The following is a 17,890-nucleotide window of genomic DNA, read 5'->3' as shown; positions in this document are numbered from 1 at the left end:
GGTACATGAGTTAGGCCAGGCCTCCAGGTCCCAGGGACATGGCCATGAAGGAGCCTGAATTTTAGCCACTATTTTAAAAGCTAAAACCAGTGGCCTCCCATTTCTGTACTGCAGCCACTATGAATTGAGCAGCACCTTAAATTAAAGCTGAACTGGATGTCAAATCCCACTGCTAATAATTCTAGCATCGAGAACCTTCAGGAAATAGCAAAGCAGCCCCCAAGTCATCTCCGCAATACAAGATGGAGTCGACTGAATAGTGGCAGCATGCTAAGGAACAGATCTGTTTGGATTCTGAGACCAAGACCAGTACTTACGAACTTGTAGACGGTCTTCATGGCTGGATTTGCTTTTGTTTTTACAGTATTCAGAATTGCTCCACTTCCTTTCTATAATAAAAATGTCAATTAGCAATTTGAGGTGAAGACAGAGCAGGCCAACACCAACAAAGACCTCTTCTCTTCCATCAACTTGAGTAGCTTTTCAAAGGGTTTATTCAAATAAAGCAGTAGGCCTAGATCATAATTGGTCCTGGACAGTCATGGTCATGGTTATGGCAGAACAGCTCTGGGTGGGTGTATGCAGGTTGTGGGAGCGTGGCCTCAGGATGAGGAGTGTGATGACCAGCCTAGGTGGGACCCTGGGCTCAATGTTTTGGTTGGAAGGGAAGCGTATCTCAGGCTGTCTGAGGCAAGCATTTCCCTATAATCATCTGTGGCTTTTCAGGAAATTCCAGTTACCACGGACAATACTCAGTAAGTTTAATAATTGTGGATTCTACAGCAGACACCAAGCCAGGGCAGAAAATGGGATCCTGGTCAGGCGGGATGGCTGGGAACTATGCTGCTACCCATGCAACTTCCTTTCCTCACCTTGGTTTTCTGTGTTGTGTTTTAAAATCTCTCTGGTAGGCTGCTTCCCTTAACATCTAAATGTTGAGAAAAGGAAAGAATGAATAGCCATCAATGTTCACCATGGCTTTACTATACATCTAACACACCAACTTCTTGCTCATTTTCTTTACAGAGCAGGGGAGGAAAGGAGGCGAGGCCTTCCCACTACATAAAGGAGGCGATGGAAGGATCTGAGGTGCACAGGCCAAGTTTTCATAGTTGTGCACGAATCTTCAGTCTTGTCCCTGCAGACATGTTGGGAGGGCTCACTTCACGGGTGCCCCATGTTAGGCTCTGAGGGCACTGAGCCAAAGGAGGCCTGGTCTCTGCCTCCAAAAACCTCCAGTTGCAGGGGGTGGTCCATGGTAAATAAATAAAACAGCAGGTGATGAGGTGATGACAGCTGTAATGGCTGTGTGCACTGGGAGTGTGGAGACACAGGAGATCAGGGAAGGCCTTGGAAACCTTAGACCCGGTCCATGAAGGATGAATAGAAGTGGATGTGAGGATAGGAGGGGAAGAATGTTCTAGGGATGGGAAATAGCTCATAAAAAAGTACAGAAGCTGAAAAGCCATAATCCACTCTGTAACAAGAGGTTACACTGCACCATGGGATGGTTGGTAAGTGGGACTGGGAGGCCAGATGGGGTCACCTTGCAAAGGGCCTGCAATGCCAGGCCAAGGGTTGACACTCTGGAGGCTTTTTAATCATGTCACATAATCAGATTTATGGTGGTTTAGAAACTGATTGAATGGAGAGAAACTGGAAATGGTGGGAATATACGAGAATAAAATATAGTAATTATTGGCTTTAATTTTTAGTATATATGTGGTAAATGGCCGCATTAGAAATTTTGAGCTTTAATTAAAAACATTACAATTTGACCTAGAAAGCATTCTGTGTTGTAGGACAATAGGAAATTTTCACCCACTCATTTATTCCATACTGCTTTCCAAAATTACTCAGTATCCTATTTAAATGGTCCTTTGGCGTATTGAAACTCCCTTTATCAATCAATCAACAAGTCCTTATTGCTCCTCTCTGACTTGCCAAGTGCTGTGTTTGGCCATACAAGAACAAAGGACATCTTTCATTGAGGAATTGCTTACTCTCGGCCAACTGCAGCCACGTCCAAGGGGCTCGCCTTGGCAGCAGCGCCCTTGGCCCAGGAGCAGGAGAGAACACTCATCACATTATGCTGGGGATGCCTGTTTACGTGCTTGCCTCAAAGGCGGGGAGCTCCCCCTGGGCAGGGCCTGTGTCAGGCTCCTTGTTGTGGCCCTGTGGTGCCTGGCACACAGTGGGCCTTCAGTACATACTTGATTATAAACTCATGGAAAGGAAAGGTAAGATTTTGAATTCTTTAGAGGCTTGGAAGCCATAAGCACCTGGCTGCCAACAAAAACAAGAAATAGTTTACGACAACAGAGAGAAGGTGAAAAGAATCTCTCGGTGATATGTTCTCTGTCTTCCTGTGAAAAATATTACAGAGCAGCAAGAGTGATACATTCGTTTGCCCATGACCATGACCATTGCACTGGCCCTAGAAATACTCTAAGACGTCCACATTCCATTCAGTACTCCTCCGCTGAAGAGGAGGAAGCCTCCCCTGCCTCTCTACCCTCACCAAGGGGTGTCTCTGGCTGGTCCCATCCTGCTTGTCTTCTGGCATGAGAATAGCTTGGCTTTAAAAACAAAAACATCTTCAGCTGAGAGAATGGAGCCCTTGGGGCCCACAGCAGCCTTGTGGGTGGCCAAGGAAGCTGAGGCTGCCAAGAGGCTGAGGAGGGGGCCCAGGTGGCTTGGAATTGGGTGTACACTTACCCGGACCGTGGAGAGCCACTGATGGTACAGTTTATCACTGCCTGGGGAAAGAGAAGGCAGAGAAGACATTATTTAAAGACATGATTTGCCTTCAGGAGCTCTTTAACTTGCTTTTCAGCATGCAGGACTTGGAAAGTTCAAAATCTGGAGAACTGCATGGAGGATCCTGCGTTCCACTCCCTGGAGACAGCAGTGAGTTACTGCCACAGGTTTTCTTTTTCAAGCGGAGAGCCAATCACGGCAATGCCCTGACTCTCAGCCTTCAGAAGCCTCCCCATTGCCCACTCCATCAGCCTTGCCTCTTGGCCTCTGCCTCTCCACCCTGTGTTACCATTATGCGTAAGCCCCACTGCGAGGAACTACCTAGAGCCCCCAAACCCGCATCCTCCTGGACCCCCAGACCCTTGTAAATGCTGCTCTCTTCTCACCACTCCCTATTTTCTCTTCTTGGTACACTCAACAGCCAGCTCAGATATTGTTTCCTCTGGAAGCTTCTCCTTCCTCCAAATAGCCCTTGAGGACAGGTGATCCCCACTTAGATATGCGTGTTCCCTGAAGCACCACGAGCCACATCACAGCAGGAACTCTCAGAGCTGTGCATCCCAGTGTAAGGACCTTGCTGGACACACACTCAGCCCTCAAAGCACTTGAATAGTGAGAGGGAAAGAAGGAACAGGTGGTGCTGGTGAACTCTGTTCACTCGAACTGGTGAGTTCAGGAGTTCTTCTTATCAGTAGACAGCTCTTTTAGAAGCTCCGAATAAGTGAATTTAGGTAAGCATCACCTCAGGCTGTCTTCTCCTTGGAACTCATATTCATTTGTTAGAACGCAATGCAAGCTTGGCCCTGTTCTAACTGCATGAAAACCCGTTTCTAATCCTTTCCCTGCATTGGTTTACTTTTTATTTGTCTTTAGTTCAGCATCTCTCTCCTTCCTGACTAAAATCTCCTTGAGGGCAGGATCCTTTGTTTTTTTTTTCCACTCTGTGGAGCTTTGTACACAGCAAGTGTTCAGGAAATGCTTATTGACAGTCCACCATTACTGCCCACAGGCCCCACCCAGGCTTCATTAACTATCTGTGCTCTCCTACGGCACAGGAGGGCCTGTGCTACCCGGAAGTGGAGACTGTGCCTGGGCTCTGTGCGTTTACGAACCTCCAGCTGGATTATCAGAATGGTCTAGACCAGACACAAGCCCAGCAACAAGAGGGGCCAGAGGTATGATTATTATTTTGCATCTGGTTTTGACTCTGCTGCCAAGGACTGATGCTATGGGATTTAGAAAGAAGGCCAGACTGGATTCAGGAGGCAGGATCAGCCATTGACATCTCTCTGGGTCACAGATGCCTCCTTTGAAAAATGAGAGGATAAGCCTCCCTTGTTTTGCAGGGGGAAAACTCTGCAGTTTTTCAGATCTGCAGAGACTGTGTACCCAGTAATGATTTTCACATTTTAAAGATACATGTATTGTGCTGGGTGACGGCACAACGTTTTCCTCATGGACTCTGATTCGATCTCAACAGGAATCCTATCAGGAGGGCAACGTTACTCTTGGTGCACAGACAGAAAAACGTCAGCTAAAAGAGGAACTGCCTCGACCAAGGTCTCACAGCTAGGGAGCAGGCAGAGTTCTCCGACTGTGATAGCTCACATGCTTTCCAGTGTAGCACGCTGGCTGCTACATTTAACTAGACTTTGTCTACAAAGGAGATGCAACCGACTCCCAGGCCACAAGATTACACATGAGCTAATATGCATCTCATCGGAAAATGAAGAGTAATTCTCCAAACATTTCAAGGCTAAGTCTCTTCCAAACTCCCAGTAAAGGAAAAAGTCATCATCACTAGCCTTAAATGTATAGCAGCCCACAGCCCAGAAAGGAGAATGAGATCCGTCTCACCAGCATACTCGCCCATGTTGATTTCCTCTTCAAAAACATCACTAAAACCTTCACCAGAATTGAGGAGGTCTAATCGACCATCAATGAACTACAGAAAGAAAGAACAAAGCACGATTGTTTATACAACGAAAAGGGGAGAAAACCTGGTGAGGGGCACCCTACTGTCTGACCAGAGAAGGAATCTTATGTTTTCTAAGATAGGAAAGGTCCCTTAAAAGTGAGGTTTCAAAACGTGAGTTTTAACCAGAAAGTTTCTCAAAAACTGGCTGCGTGTTTATGATAACTTGGAAATCCACATGGCAGATTTGCGCAGGGTCCGTCTGGTCACTGACTGCCCTCTTCACCTCATCCCATTCCCTGAGCATGTTTAGCCTGGGACCTGAGTCCCACGGATGCCTGCAGACAGTGGCAGAGACCCCTGCAGGGAGCCAGACGCAAGGCCGAGCAGGGGAGGGTGGCACCTGTTTGAAGAGCTGCAGCTGTGTGGCGTTCTGCAGGAACTGTCTCATGGCTCCCGAGCGGTAGTGGGACACGAAGGTCTCCTCACAGAAGGTGATCGGCTCCTCCTGGGAAACGGAGAGAGGACAGCAGGGTCAGACACAGAGCGAGCCATCCGTCCTTACGCTCCTTTAGGCAGGGGCCCCGCACCTTCTAATTTATCTCACCCTCATCAGTCAAGTGGCTGTTCCAAGGGGCCATTCTCCTCTAAGGATGCAGGGAGGGAGCGTCATCCCCAAAGGCACAGAGAGGGTAGGAGGCGGACTAGGAACTAACATTATTCCAACAGGGAATTCTACACTGGAACCAACCAGATTCCAACCCCCTGGCTGCCCCTTCCACATCCCAATTGGAAGTTAGCAGGATGAGCCTGCCAGTGGGATGCTTCCAGGCTCTTCTTTTCCCTTTTGGGAGAACCCTTTATTTAGACAGAACCTTATGCAGAAGGAGCCCTGCTACCTTCTGCTCCATCAAGCAGAGCTCAGCTGCTCTGGGAAGAGCTGGGAGCTGGGGGAGGTGGCCAGGTTCCTCTGGCTTGGCAGCCTTCTCACCCCGCTCAGGTACTAGGCACCAGTCACGGGTCATAGTTTAAAAACCATTTTAAAAAAATTACACAGTGATTTTAACCAATAGCAAATTACAATTTTAAAGTAATTATTTATTTTAAAAAGCAGAGATGACCAAAAATAAAATTTACTATCCAGCCAATTTTGTGCTTATGCTGTTTGATAAGGAAGTTTGTTTTTACCAAACTCTATTTTATGAGTCAAGAAAATGATACCCTATACTTAAAAAAAAAATCCCATCCGTATATAGTTAACACCTCAATCTTTCTTTGAACGCTTTTGGAGCGCTTATTTACACAGACAAGTCTTTAATTTCAGCAGTGTATTCTCAATTCTGAAAGATCAGACTTTTATATCTTGAGCTGAATTAAGGGTAAGCCCCCCTCCCTTCACAGACTTGGTAGCAAACACAGAGATGTTTGAAGCTCCACTTTTATCCTGTTTTAATGAGTTATGTGAGTGTTAAATTTACTGTCTAGCTTCTGTAAGTTCTAAGAGTTCCTACTGCTTACATCTAGTCAATATTAGCAACTGGGCAGACTTCACTGCACAAGTGCTATAAGGATGAATCAAAAATATTAGGGGAAGGGGAACATTTATTTTTATAGAGGTACACCCTACCTAATTTTACAAAGGATCTGAAGAAGCTTACATAAGCACCTGAAACAATAAAGTCAGGGCTTGAAAATACATAGATACAAAAAATGTATTTATTTGGGAAAAGAGTATATGGATAGGTAGGTTCTGTTAAGTAAAAAATTAGCTCTGAGCTTCCAGCTGCTAAAGCGAGAAGGGAAAATAATGCAAACTTTACACTGTGTATGAAGAAAAAAAGCAGCACACTAGTTCCTTGGGAAAAAAGAGCTTTTCTTGACATTGATTACTTTGGTGTGGATTTCCGTCTTCCATGCTTGACAGCTGAGGGACCAGCTAGTGAAAACCAACGGAGACCCAGCTAGAGTGTTATTTCTGTGGCTTGCAAGTTTTGCTTTTCACCCTTTGGGACCATAGCAGGGCAATTAATTCTCTCTCCAGGTAATCTTATCCATGCATACAGTGTCACCTGGGCATTGATGACTCTTGATAAATATTGTCAGCCCAGACACCTTTCCAGAGCTCCAAACCCATACATCTCAATCTTCACCTGGATGGCCCTGCTGGCAACTCAAACTCAATCTGTCATTTATCAATCACCTTATAAGCACTGTATCCCAAATCTGTTTTTCTTAAGTGTTGCTATCAACAGGTACCACAGTCAACCTATCAGATTTCCCAAGCCCTTCCCATTTTACCTGTGGAACATCCCCTGCTCACCCCTGCTCTCCATCCCACTGCCTGGTGCAGGCCTGGACTGCCATAGCACAGGTTTAAGCCTCTGTCCCTCCCTGCTTCATTCCGCCCAGTCCGTGCCAATTCTTCTGGCCAGAGTGCTTTCCAAAATGCAAATCGGGTCATGTCACAGTCCAACTCAAGAACTTTGGTTGTACAGATGTTACCTTTGTGAGATTATTTGATTAATGTCTGTTTTTCCCACTAGACCATATGCTTCCTGTAGGCAGGAATGGTACCTGTTTTGCTCTACATCATATACCCAGAAACAAGTGTGGCACGTTCAAGGGTTCTATATGGGAGAGCAAAGAAAAAGTCACTCAGCAGGCAAATGCCCTGGTCCTAAACTGACGTCTTTCCCAAAGTCCTTCTTTGCCACTTCGGTTCTGCTCCTTGTGTTCCAAACATATCCCCTGCTCACATGCCATGTCCTCTTTCCCTTGCTTTTTTTTTTGGCTGGGGCTGGGTTTGAACCCATCCCCACCGGCATATGGGGCTGGCGCCCTACTCTTTTGAGTCACAGGTGCCCCCTCCCCCTTGCTTTTGCCAGTGCTATTTTTTGTGCCTGGACTTTCTTCCTCACACATGCAGGCCTCCGTGCAGGAGTCACTCATCCCCGCTCATTAGTCTCACAATGCCGTATGCACACCTGGGTGCAGGGATGGTCTTCTTTGGTGTTCCCTGCTGGACCTGTCCCTGCACTCCCCAGGGACAGCAGAGCCCAGCCCCTAATTAGAAGCTCAGAGATGTTGGTTAAGGAACCACAAGATGATCTAGACCCTGGTTTCTGCCCTAGAAGCCTGTGATCTAGGTGTGACTAAGACAGGGCTTGGCCTGATGGTAAAGAGGTCTCAGCACGATGCCAGGTGAGTGGCGTGTGTGTCCAGGGAGTTTAGAATTGTGCAAAGGAGATGCCTACTGGAGCTGTTAGCATTCACTTCTGGAGCTTTGGCCCAGTGTTGCCAGGAAGAAGTCTGCTGAGGGACCAATAAATTCAAGAGAGTTTGCAACCAGATTTGTATGTAAGGGTAGCCTGAGGCAGAATTTCGCTGCAGCAGAGCAGAAAGAATCTCATCTTTGGGTAGATATGAATGCTTGAGGCCTGTTGCCTACTTAATGGAGGTGACATCTCCATGGATCAGATGCCTATGACGTACAAATAGACAATAGGACATAGGAATAGATGGGAAAAATTCAGAGGAAAAGGGACAAGGGGGCTTTTTCTAAAAAGGGCTTAAAGATTCACATCAGATGTGGAAACAAAGGTTGCCACACCCTGCAGTGCTGCTGGGGCAGGGCAAAATGTCTCCAGGAGTCCCACGAGGCAAAGACCAATTCCCCAAGGAAGGTCAGACACAGGTGATGAAAAGTGAGCCTAGAAGGGTGCACAGGAGTCGGGTGAGCAAATCCTGTCTGTTCAGGGCCTGACTCTCCTATCCTACTTCTGCTGAAGGCAGTGACATTGTCATCCGAGTCATGCATAAAGATCTGAATGGTAACAGGCAGAGGGCTCACACTCAGCTCACCTCCTCTGACCCCAGGTTCCGTGCGAGGTGCTGTGCCCTGCACTTCACAACCCTTTCCATCATTCTGGAAACTTTCAGGAAGTATGAATTATACTCACATTTTACAGAGAAATAACTGAGGTAAGGAAAGTCACCCAAGGTGACACAACCTAGACACGGCAGATTCAGGGTTAACACCGGGTGGTCTCCAAAGTCCAAGTGTCACTAGCATGCACTCATCTGCAGCAGACTCACTCAGCTTTTCCCTGGGGCCTCAGTCCAACGTCTGCCCTCAGCCATGGTCTAGAGAACAGGAGAGTTCCTTTTAAAACTGGAACCCTTCAGGTTCTCCTGGACACTTAGAGTAGCAACGTCTTCAGAAACAAACAGCTCCCAGAAGTAAGCAAACCACTGTGAAGGCTCTTTCTTACAGGCCCACGACAAGGACGCCAAGTCATTTCCACCAGATTGTCCACTCCCTGTCTTACCACTGAAAAGGCTGCCCCCACTCCACTCTGCAGTGGAGGGGAATAAGGCAAGGCGTCTTCTTAACACCTTTCTTTGTAAGAAGTGCTGATTTAGTTCTCTTATTGGGCTGATTAAACCTTTTGTCTTCTTAGGTGACACTCTAGGCACTGGGGCTACTGGCTGATAGCAACATTAATTCAGGGAATTCAGGCCGTGAGCATTCAAGCTTAGATCCCATTAGCAGAGTTCTCCATCTACGACCAGTAAAATACTGCTGCTTAACCCTATCAAGAACTTTGTTACAAAATGACAAGTTTTACTCCCAGATTATCTTCTTGACATATGGAATCAACTGAAAATTCCATCTCTAATGAGCTGAATCTTTGTTAACAGGTAAATGAAGTTGGTGACTCCAAAGGTTTTGGATGCTTTCAGAAATAAATGACTTTATCCACAGCATGGTCAGTACAGGCATAAAAATAAAACATCTCTCATGACATTTTCCAGCAACTTTCCTTGTTCTGCTGAGCCATCCTTAGAGTATTAAATTCTTACTTTCCATTAAAAATGTAATTTTTATCAACATTTTATGTGTATACTTACTTTGAGATTCTAAGAGAAAAAGGAGGTATCTCCTTTTTATAGACCTTCATTAAAACCTTGATTAAAAACATTAATTTTGGAAGATCTGTCCATATAGCCAAACATTTTAAAGCACCCACTCTGTGCCAGGCTCCATGTTAGGGGAACATAAAGATGACTTTAATATAGTTCCTACCAACAGTAGTAACTGCAGGCGGGTGGGGAGCGGATGGAAGGGTAGAGGATGTAAAACGGCAGAATGCTCACAGCAGCACTATTCCCAACAGCTGAAAGATGAAAGCAACCCAAGTGTCCATCTGTGGCTGAACGAAGAAAATGTGGCATCCATACATAATAAAATACCATTTGGCCCTGAAAAGGAAGAACTCTTGAACGGATGCACGATATAAATGATCCTTGAAGATGTTATGCTGAGTAAACAAACCAGCCACAGACAGGCCAACACTGTACTGTTCCACTTGTGTGAGGTACCCAGGAGAGGCTGCCAGGGGCTGGGGGACGTGGGGTTGTTTAATGTGTACAGAGTTTCAGTTTTGTAAGACACAAAAGCTCTGGAGATGGAGGGTGGTGACGGTTGCACAACAATATACTTAATACCACTGAACTGTACACTTAAAATGGTTAAGATGGTACATTTTATGAGTATTTAAAATTGTTTAAATTAAAAAAAAAATTAATGTCTTACAAGAAAGAATGACAGGACAGTTATAGTGTGGAAGCTTAAAGAGAAAGGCTCCTGTTATCTAGGAATCCGGTTTAGTTCAGGGAACAAATAACTGTAGTGTAACAACACAAACCAGAAGGGCTGGTTTTTGTCTTTGATGTTTTTTGGTAAAGCCATCTTTACGTGATGGCTTTTGTTTTGGTGTGATCCATTTAACGTGACACGGCATGGTGGAGAGAGAACACATCTTGGAGTCAACAGACCCCTGCCTCAAACCTTGACTGTGACTGTACTTAACTTTCTCCTAGGTGATTTAATTCTTCTTCCTCATCTGTGACAACTACACAATGCCAGCCTATCTCACAGGGTTGCTTTGAAGATTAAAATAGATGACAACAAATAGATTCTTCCACAATAGACTCTCAACAAATAAATGTTTTCCCTGAGGGCAGAGATTGGGTCCTACCAGGGCTGGCAACATAATCTGTGGGGCTCAAGAATAAAATAAATATGGAGAAAAAACTTCTATTAAAACATGAAAGTGTTGAGGTGGAGCAAGATGGTGGCTGAGTAACAGCTTCCTTGCATCTGGGCACCGTGAGTCTGGGGAGATAGGACTCCAGGCATCTCTGGCTGGTGGGATCTGCCTATCATCACCCCTGTGAGGACACAGGGAGTCAGCGAGAGACTTCTGGACCCTAAGAGGAGGACTAAAACAGTGGAAAAACGGCAAGTGGTTGCGTGTGTTCAATCCGTCTAAACCAGCCCACAACTGTAAGTTCAGTAGCAGCGAGACTGCAAACCAGAAAGGCCTTACCTGTGAACTGTTTTGGTGTCTTTGGACTTGGCACTCAGTTGAACTGCCTTGGGGAGAGCCTGAGCGGGAGTGCGGAGAACTTTGGCCATTGTCTAGGGCCCCAGTCTGAGCCGCTGAGCGAGACGGAGCTAATAGTGTTTGGCTGTGGGTCACAGGGAGCCATTGTGAGCGATCTGCCCCGGCAAGCTCGGCCCTCAGGATCGCAGAGCTAGTATCGGGTGGGAGCTGGTAACCCAGCACCGAGTAGCCTAAGGGTGGGGTCTGAGCCGCCTTGCAGCCCTAACCCTCAGGGGCAGAGTGATACTGGTTTTGTCACACTGGGTAAGTGGATAGCCACTTCAGCAGTGATTCCAGCGACAAGCACTTGCATGGGAAAGCTTCTGCTCGGCAAGTTTACAAGTTCAAAGTGCCTTTTAAGTGGGCTAAAGAGAGATTTAGGGTGTCTACCTGTTGGGGTTTGAGAAATCAGCAGCCTCCAGTAGTATCAGAACTGTGATTAACATCTCATAACCCAGAAGACCACATGTTGCCCAGACAATATTCAATAACATATACATACTGCTTTGTTTTTGGTTGTGTTTTTTTTTTTTGGTTTGGTTGTTTTTTTTTTTGTTTGTTTATTTTGACTTTTTTTTTTTTATTTAATTTCAACCTTTTCCATACAGATCCTTTTTCTTTCTCAATTTTTCTAGTTTAATTATAATTTCCCATTGCTGCCTTTTTCAATAACTAGAACTTCATTTTTGCTAGTGTCTCTACCGCTATTATTTGGTTTTTCACCCAATTTTATCCCGTAAAGTTTTCTGTTTGCTTGTTTTGGTTTGATTTATAGCATTTTTGTCTTTCCTCTCTACTTGGTGGAGGTGGGGTACTGTGTCTGATCAGGTTAGCAAAGAGCTGCTCACCTCAAGGGAACCACCCAACTAGGCACCCCCAGAAGGTGGGTTTTTTTTTTAAGGTTGTGTCAAAGTACCCTACTGTACACCTATATTGCTCTGTCTCCCTCTTTCTGTCAATATTCCTTTTACCCACCCCCTCTCCTTTCTCTATTTTTTTTTTTTCTTATCACTCGGTCCTCCTTTCTTTCATCCCTTTTTTGCTCTTCATCCTTCTCACCCTTCTGGTCCTGTAACCCTTAGTCCACAGGCACAAGAACTTAAAGAGCAAGAGGAAGTGAAAGGAAAATTAGGGCAAGGAAACAGATAAAAGAAATCACTCATGAGGAAGAATCAGCAGAAAACTCCAGGCAACATAAAGAACCAGTCCAGAACAACCCCGCCAAGGGACCATGAGGTAGTTACTGCAGAGGATTCCACCTATAAAGAAATGTTAGGAATGACAGAAAGGGAATTTAGAATACACATGTTGAAAACAATGAAAGAAATGATGGAAACAATGAAGGAAACTGCTAATAAAGTGGAAAATAACCAAAAGGAAATCCAAAAACAGAACCAAATAAGAGATGAACGATATGAAGAATATAAAAAGGATATAGCAGAGCTGAAGGAAATGAAACAGTCAATTAGGGAACTTAAAGATGCAATGAAAAGTATCAGCAACAGGTTAGACCATGCAGAAGAAAGAATTTGAGAGGTAGAAGACAAAGTTTTTGAGATAACGCAGATAGTAAAAGAGGCAGAAAAGAAGAGAGAGAAAGCAGAACATTCACTGTCAGAATTATGGGACTTTATGAAGCGTTCCAACATACGAGTTATAGGAATTCCAGAAGGGGAAGAAGAATGCCCCAGAGGAATGGAAGCCATACTAGAGAATATTATAAAAGAAAATTTCCCAAATATCACCAAAGATTCTGACACACTGCTTTCAGAGGGATATCGGACCCCAGGTCGCCTCAACTCTAACCAAGCTTCTCCAAGACACATTGTGATGAACCTGTCCAAAGTCAAGACAAAAGACAAGATTCTGCAAGCTGCCAGGAGTAAGCGCCAGTTGACCTACAGGGGCAAATCCATCAGAGTGACCGCAGACTTCTCTAATGAAACTTTCCAAGCAAGAAGACAATGATCATCTACCTTTAATCCACTTAAACAGAACAATTTCCAGCCCAGAATTCTGTACCCTGCTAAGCTAAGCTTAAAAATTGACGGAGAAATCAAATCATTTACAGATATACAAACATTGAGGAAATTCGCCACAACAAGACCAGCTCTACAGGAAATACTTCAACCTGTTCTGCACACTGACCACCACAATGGATCAGCAGCAAAGTAAGAACTCAGAAATTAAAGGACAGAACCTAACCTCCACACTGATGCAAAAGATAAAACTAAGCAATGGACTCTCACCAAATAAGATGAATAGAATACTACCACATTTATCAATTATCTCAATAAATGTTAATGGCTTGAATTCCCCACTGAAGAGACATAGATTGGCTGACTGGATTAAAAAACACAAGCCATCCATTTGCTGTCTGCAAGAAACACACCTGGCTTCAAAAGACAAATTAAGGCTCCAAGTCAAGTGTTGAAAGACAATTTTTCAGGCAAATGGAATTCAGAAGAAAAGAGGAGTTGCAATCTTATTTTCAGATACATGTGGATTTAAAGCAACTAAAGTCAAAAAAGACAAAGATGGTCACTTTATATTGGTCAAGAAGAACAATCTAAGCCTAAACTCAGTAGAAGAAAAGAAATATCCAAAATCAAATCAGAGATCAATGAAATTGAAAACAAAAGAATCATTCAGAAAATTAATGAACAAGAAGTTGGTTTTTCGAAAAAATAAATAAAATAGATAAACCATTGGCCAGACTAACGAGGAATAGAAAAGTAAAATCTCTAGTAACCTCAATCAGAAATGATAAAGGGGAAATAACAACTGATCCCACAGAGATACAAGAGATCATCTCTGAATACTACCAGAAACTCTATGCCCAGAAATTTGACAATGTGAAGGAAATGGATAAATATTTGGAATCACACCCTCTCCCTAGACTCAGCCAGGAAGAAATAGAGCTCCTGAACAGACCAATTTCAAGCACTGAGATCAAAGAAACAATAAAAAAGCTTCCAACCAAAAAATGCCCTGGTCCAGATGGCTTCACTCCAGAATTCTATCAAACCTTCAAGGAACAGCTTATTCCTGTACTACAGAAATTATTCCAAAAAACTTAGGAAGAAGGAATCTTCCCCAACACATTCTATGAAGCAAACATCACCCTGATACCAAAACCAGGAAAAGACCCAAACAAAAAGGAGAATTTCAGACCAATCTCACTTATGAATATAGATGCAAAAATTCTCAACAAAATCCTAGTCAATAGATTACAGCTTATCATCAAAAAAGTCATTCACCATGATCAAGTAGGCTTCATCCCAGGGATGCAAAGCTGGTTTAACATATGCAAGTCCATAAACATTATCCACCATATTAACAGAGGCAAAAATAAAGATCACATGATCCTCTCAATAGATGCAGAAAAAGCATTTGATAAAATCCAGCATCCTTTTCTAATTAGAACACTGAAGAGTATAGGCATAGGTGGCACATTTCTAAAACTGATTGAAGCTATCTATGACAAACCCACAGCCAATATTTTACTGAATGGATTAAAACTGAAAACTTTTCCTCTTAGAACTGGAACCAGAAAAGGTTGTCCTCTGTCACCTTTACTATTCAACATAGTGCTGGAAGTTCTAGCCAATACAATTAGGCAAGACAAGGAAATAAAGGGAATCCAAATGGGAGCAGAGGAGGTCAAACTCTCCCTCTTTGCTGATGACATGATCTTATACTTAGAGAACCCCAAAGACTCAACCACAAGACTCCTAGAAGTCATCGAAAAATACAGTAATGTTTCAGGATATAAAATCAATGTCCATAAGTCAGTAGCCTTTGTATACACCAATAACAGTCAAGATGAGAAGCTAATTAAGGACACAACTCCCTTCACCATAGGTTCAAAGAAAATGAAATACCTAGGAATATACCTAACGAAGGAGGTGAAGGACCTCTATAAAGAAAACTATGAAATCCTCAGAAAGGAAATAGCAGAGGATATTAACAAATGGAAGAACATACCATGCTCATGGATGGGAAGAATCAACATTGTTAAAATGTCTATACTTCCCAAAGCTATCTACCTATTCAATGCCATTCCTATCAAAGTACCTACATCGTACTTTCAAGATTTGGAAAAAATGATTCTGCGTTTTGTATGGAACCGGAAAAAACCCCGTATAGCTAAGGCACTTCTTAGTAATAAAAATAAAGCTGGGGGCATCAGCACACCAGATTTTAGCCTGTACTACAAAGCCATAGTGCTCAAGACAGCATGGTACTGGCACAAAAACAGAGACATAGACACTTGGAATCAAATTGAAAACCAAGAAATGAAACTAACATTTTACAACTGCCTAATCTTCGATAAACCAAACAAGAACATACCTTGGGGGAAAGACTCCCTATTCAATAAATGGTGTTGGGAGAACTGGATGTCTACATGTAAAAGACTGAAACTGGACCCACACCTTTCCCCACTCACAAAAATTGATTCAAGATGGATAAAGGACTTAAACTTAAGGCATGAAACAATAAAAATCCTCCAAGAAAGCATAGGAAAAACACTGGAAGATATTGGCCTGGGGAAAGACTTCATGAAGAAGACTGCCATGGCAATTGCAACAACAACAAAAATAAACAAATGGGACTTCATTAAACTGAAAAGCTTTTGTACAGCTAAGGAGACAATAACCAAAGCAAAGAGACAACCTACACAATGGGAAAGGATATTTGCATATTTTCAATCAGACAAAAGCTTGATAACTAGGATCTATACAGAACTCAAATTAATCCACATGAAAAAAGCCAACAATCCCTTATATCAATGCGCAAGAGACATGAATAGAACTTTCTCTAAAGATGACAGACGATTGGCTAACAAACACATCAAAAAATGTTCATCATCTCTATATATTAGAGAAATGCAAATCAAAACAACCCTGAGATATCATCTAACCCCAGTGAGAATGGCCCACATCACAAAATCTCAAAACTGCAGATGCTGGCGTGGATGTGGAGAGAAGGGAACACTTTTACACTGCTGGTGGGACTGCAAACTAGTACAACCTTTCTGGAAGGAAGTATGGAGAAACCTCAAAGCACTCAAGCTAGACCTCCCATTTGATCCTGCAATCCCATTACTGGGCATCTACCCAGAAGGAAAAAAATCCTTTTATCATAAGGACACTTGTACTAGACTGTTTATTGCGGCTCAATTTACAATCGCCAAAATGTGGAAACAGCCTAAATGCCCACCAACCCAGGAATGGATTAACAAGCTGTGGTATATGTATACCATGGAATACTATTCAGCCATTAAAAAAAATGGAGACTTTACATCTTTCGTATTAACCTGGATGGAAGTGGAAGACATTATTCTTAGTAAAGCATCACAAGAATGGAGAAGCATGAATCCTATGTACTCAATTTTGATATGAGGACAATTAATGACAATTAAGGTTATGAGGGGGGAAGCAGAAAGAGGGACGGAGGTAGGGGGGTGGGGCCTTGTGTGTCACACTTTATGGGGGCAAGACATGATTGCAAGAGGGACTTTACCTAACAATTGCAATCAGTGTAACTGGCTTATTGTACCCTCAATGAATCCCCAACAATAAAAACAAACAAACAAACAAAAAAACCATAAAAGTGTTATACTAAAATATAAAGCTCTTTTCTCTCTCTCATGGTCTCTTTTAGACATATTATGCCATTTTAAATCGACTAGTATCATGCTAAGAAAAAAATTATTTGCATGAACTGTTATTCAACTTTACATTGTGGGATGCCAGTTTTACGTGTTAACTCACACATGGAACCAAACTTTGTAGCTCGCTCATGTATCTGGATTTTGTTCTTACCAGGTGGTGGAAACGTTGCACAGAGCAAACTGGACTGTTTGTTTTACTCCTCGAGACACTCACATTCTCCACCTTGGCCTTGATGAGACAGGAAAAGGAGCCAAGGTTTTTTGCCTTTTCCTTTACTTCTGTGTCATCATTTTCAGGAGAAATGGCTGGCTAAATACAAGGTAACGTAACTAAATTTGCTAGATTGGGCATGCTTGCCTTGTGAGAACTTTAGCCTTGCTGAATGCTCAGGGTCACAGTTCCACTGGAATCCCATTCCGAGGCATTGGAAAGGCCCATGGGACCAGGATGGCAGGGGTCCGGAAAGACCCAAGTTCTGTGCATGCCTTCTCGTCTCACATCTGTGCCCTACTGTCCCACTGGACTTGCTGTACAAAACACCAGTTCAGAAGTAAAAGTGTTAAGAGTTTCAAGATGATGAGTGCAGGGTAATAAACCAAACATGGGGCTCACACTTTTCTCCCTTCCCCTCATAGCTGGTATACTCAGTAGGTAGCTCCAGGGTTGTTTCTGTTTGTCACTGTGACCTGGCAGGGTGGGACAGCTTCGGGCAGATCTGTGGTTAGGTGGAAGGGGGGTTGCTCAAGTCCTGAGCACTTAGGCTCTGCCCCGCCTTCCCAGGCTGACTTTTCTTGAGGTGGGGGTCTATTGACTCCAAGATGTGTTCTCTCTCCACCATGTTGTGTCACATTAAATGGATCACACCAAAACAAAAGCTATCATGTAAAGATAAAAACATCAAAGACAAAGATCAGCCCTTTGGTTTCCCATCCTGCTCATCCACACGCCTTCCCCTCCTGCAGAGGTCCTGGACTATCCCCCAACCCCAGCTGCTCTGCACACTCCTACTGCCTGTTGTCCCGATGCTCCCTCCTTGGGAGAATCTGCCTTGATGCCTCCAGGTGAAGAGGGCTCCAGTTCCTCCCCAG

General features: G+C 43.8%; 1 protein-coding gene across 9 annotated transcripts in view; it reads right to left on the bottom strand.

Annotated features, from left to right (window-relative positions):
* Positions 1-17,890, bottom strand: part of DENND1A (DENN domain containing 1A) — a 536,096-nt gene that overhangs the window by 63,439 nt on the left and 454,767 nt on the right. For all 9 annotated transcript variants that reach the window (XM_053562936.1, XM_053562903.1, XM_053562912.1 and 6 more), the window contains 4 exons: positions 5,079-5,183; positions 4,618-4,705; positions 2,719-2,759; positions 318-389 (listed from right to left, as the gene is read on the bottom strand). In XM_053562936.1, coding sequence (XP_053418911.1) covers positions 318-389; positions 2,719-2,759; positions 4,618-4,705; positions 5,079-5,183 — 306 coding nt within the window. The remainder of the gene's footprint in view (positions 1-317; positions 390-2,718; positions 2,760-4,617; positions 4,706-5,078; positions 5,184-17,890) is intronic.

This window comes from Nycticebus coucang, chromosome 2 (assembly GCF_027406575.1).
Source record: "Nycticebus coucang isolate mNycCou1 chromosome 2, mNycCou1.pri, whole genome shotgun sequence".
NCBI classification, from domain to species: domain Eukaryota; kingdom Metazoa; phylum Chordata; class Mammalia; order Primates; family Lorisidae; genus Nycticebus; species Nycticebus coucang.
Note: the sequence above shows the minus strand (reverse complement) of the source record. Positions and strands in the feature narration are given on the sequence as shown.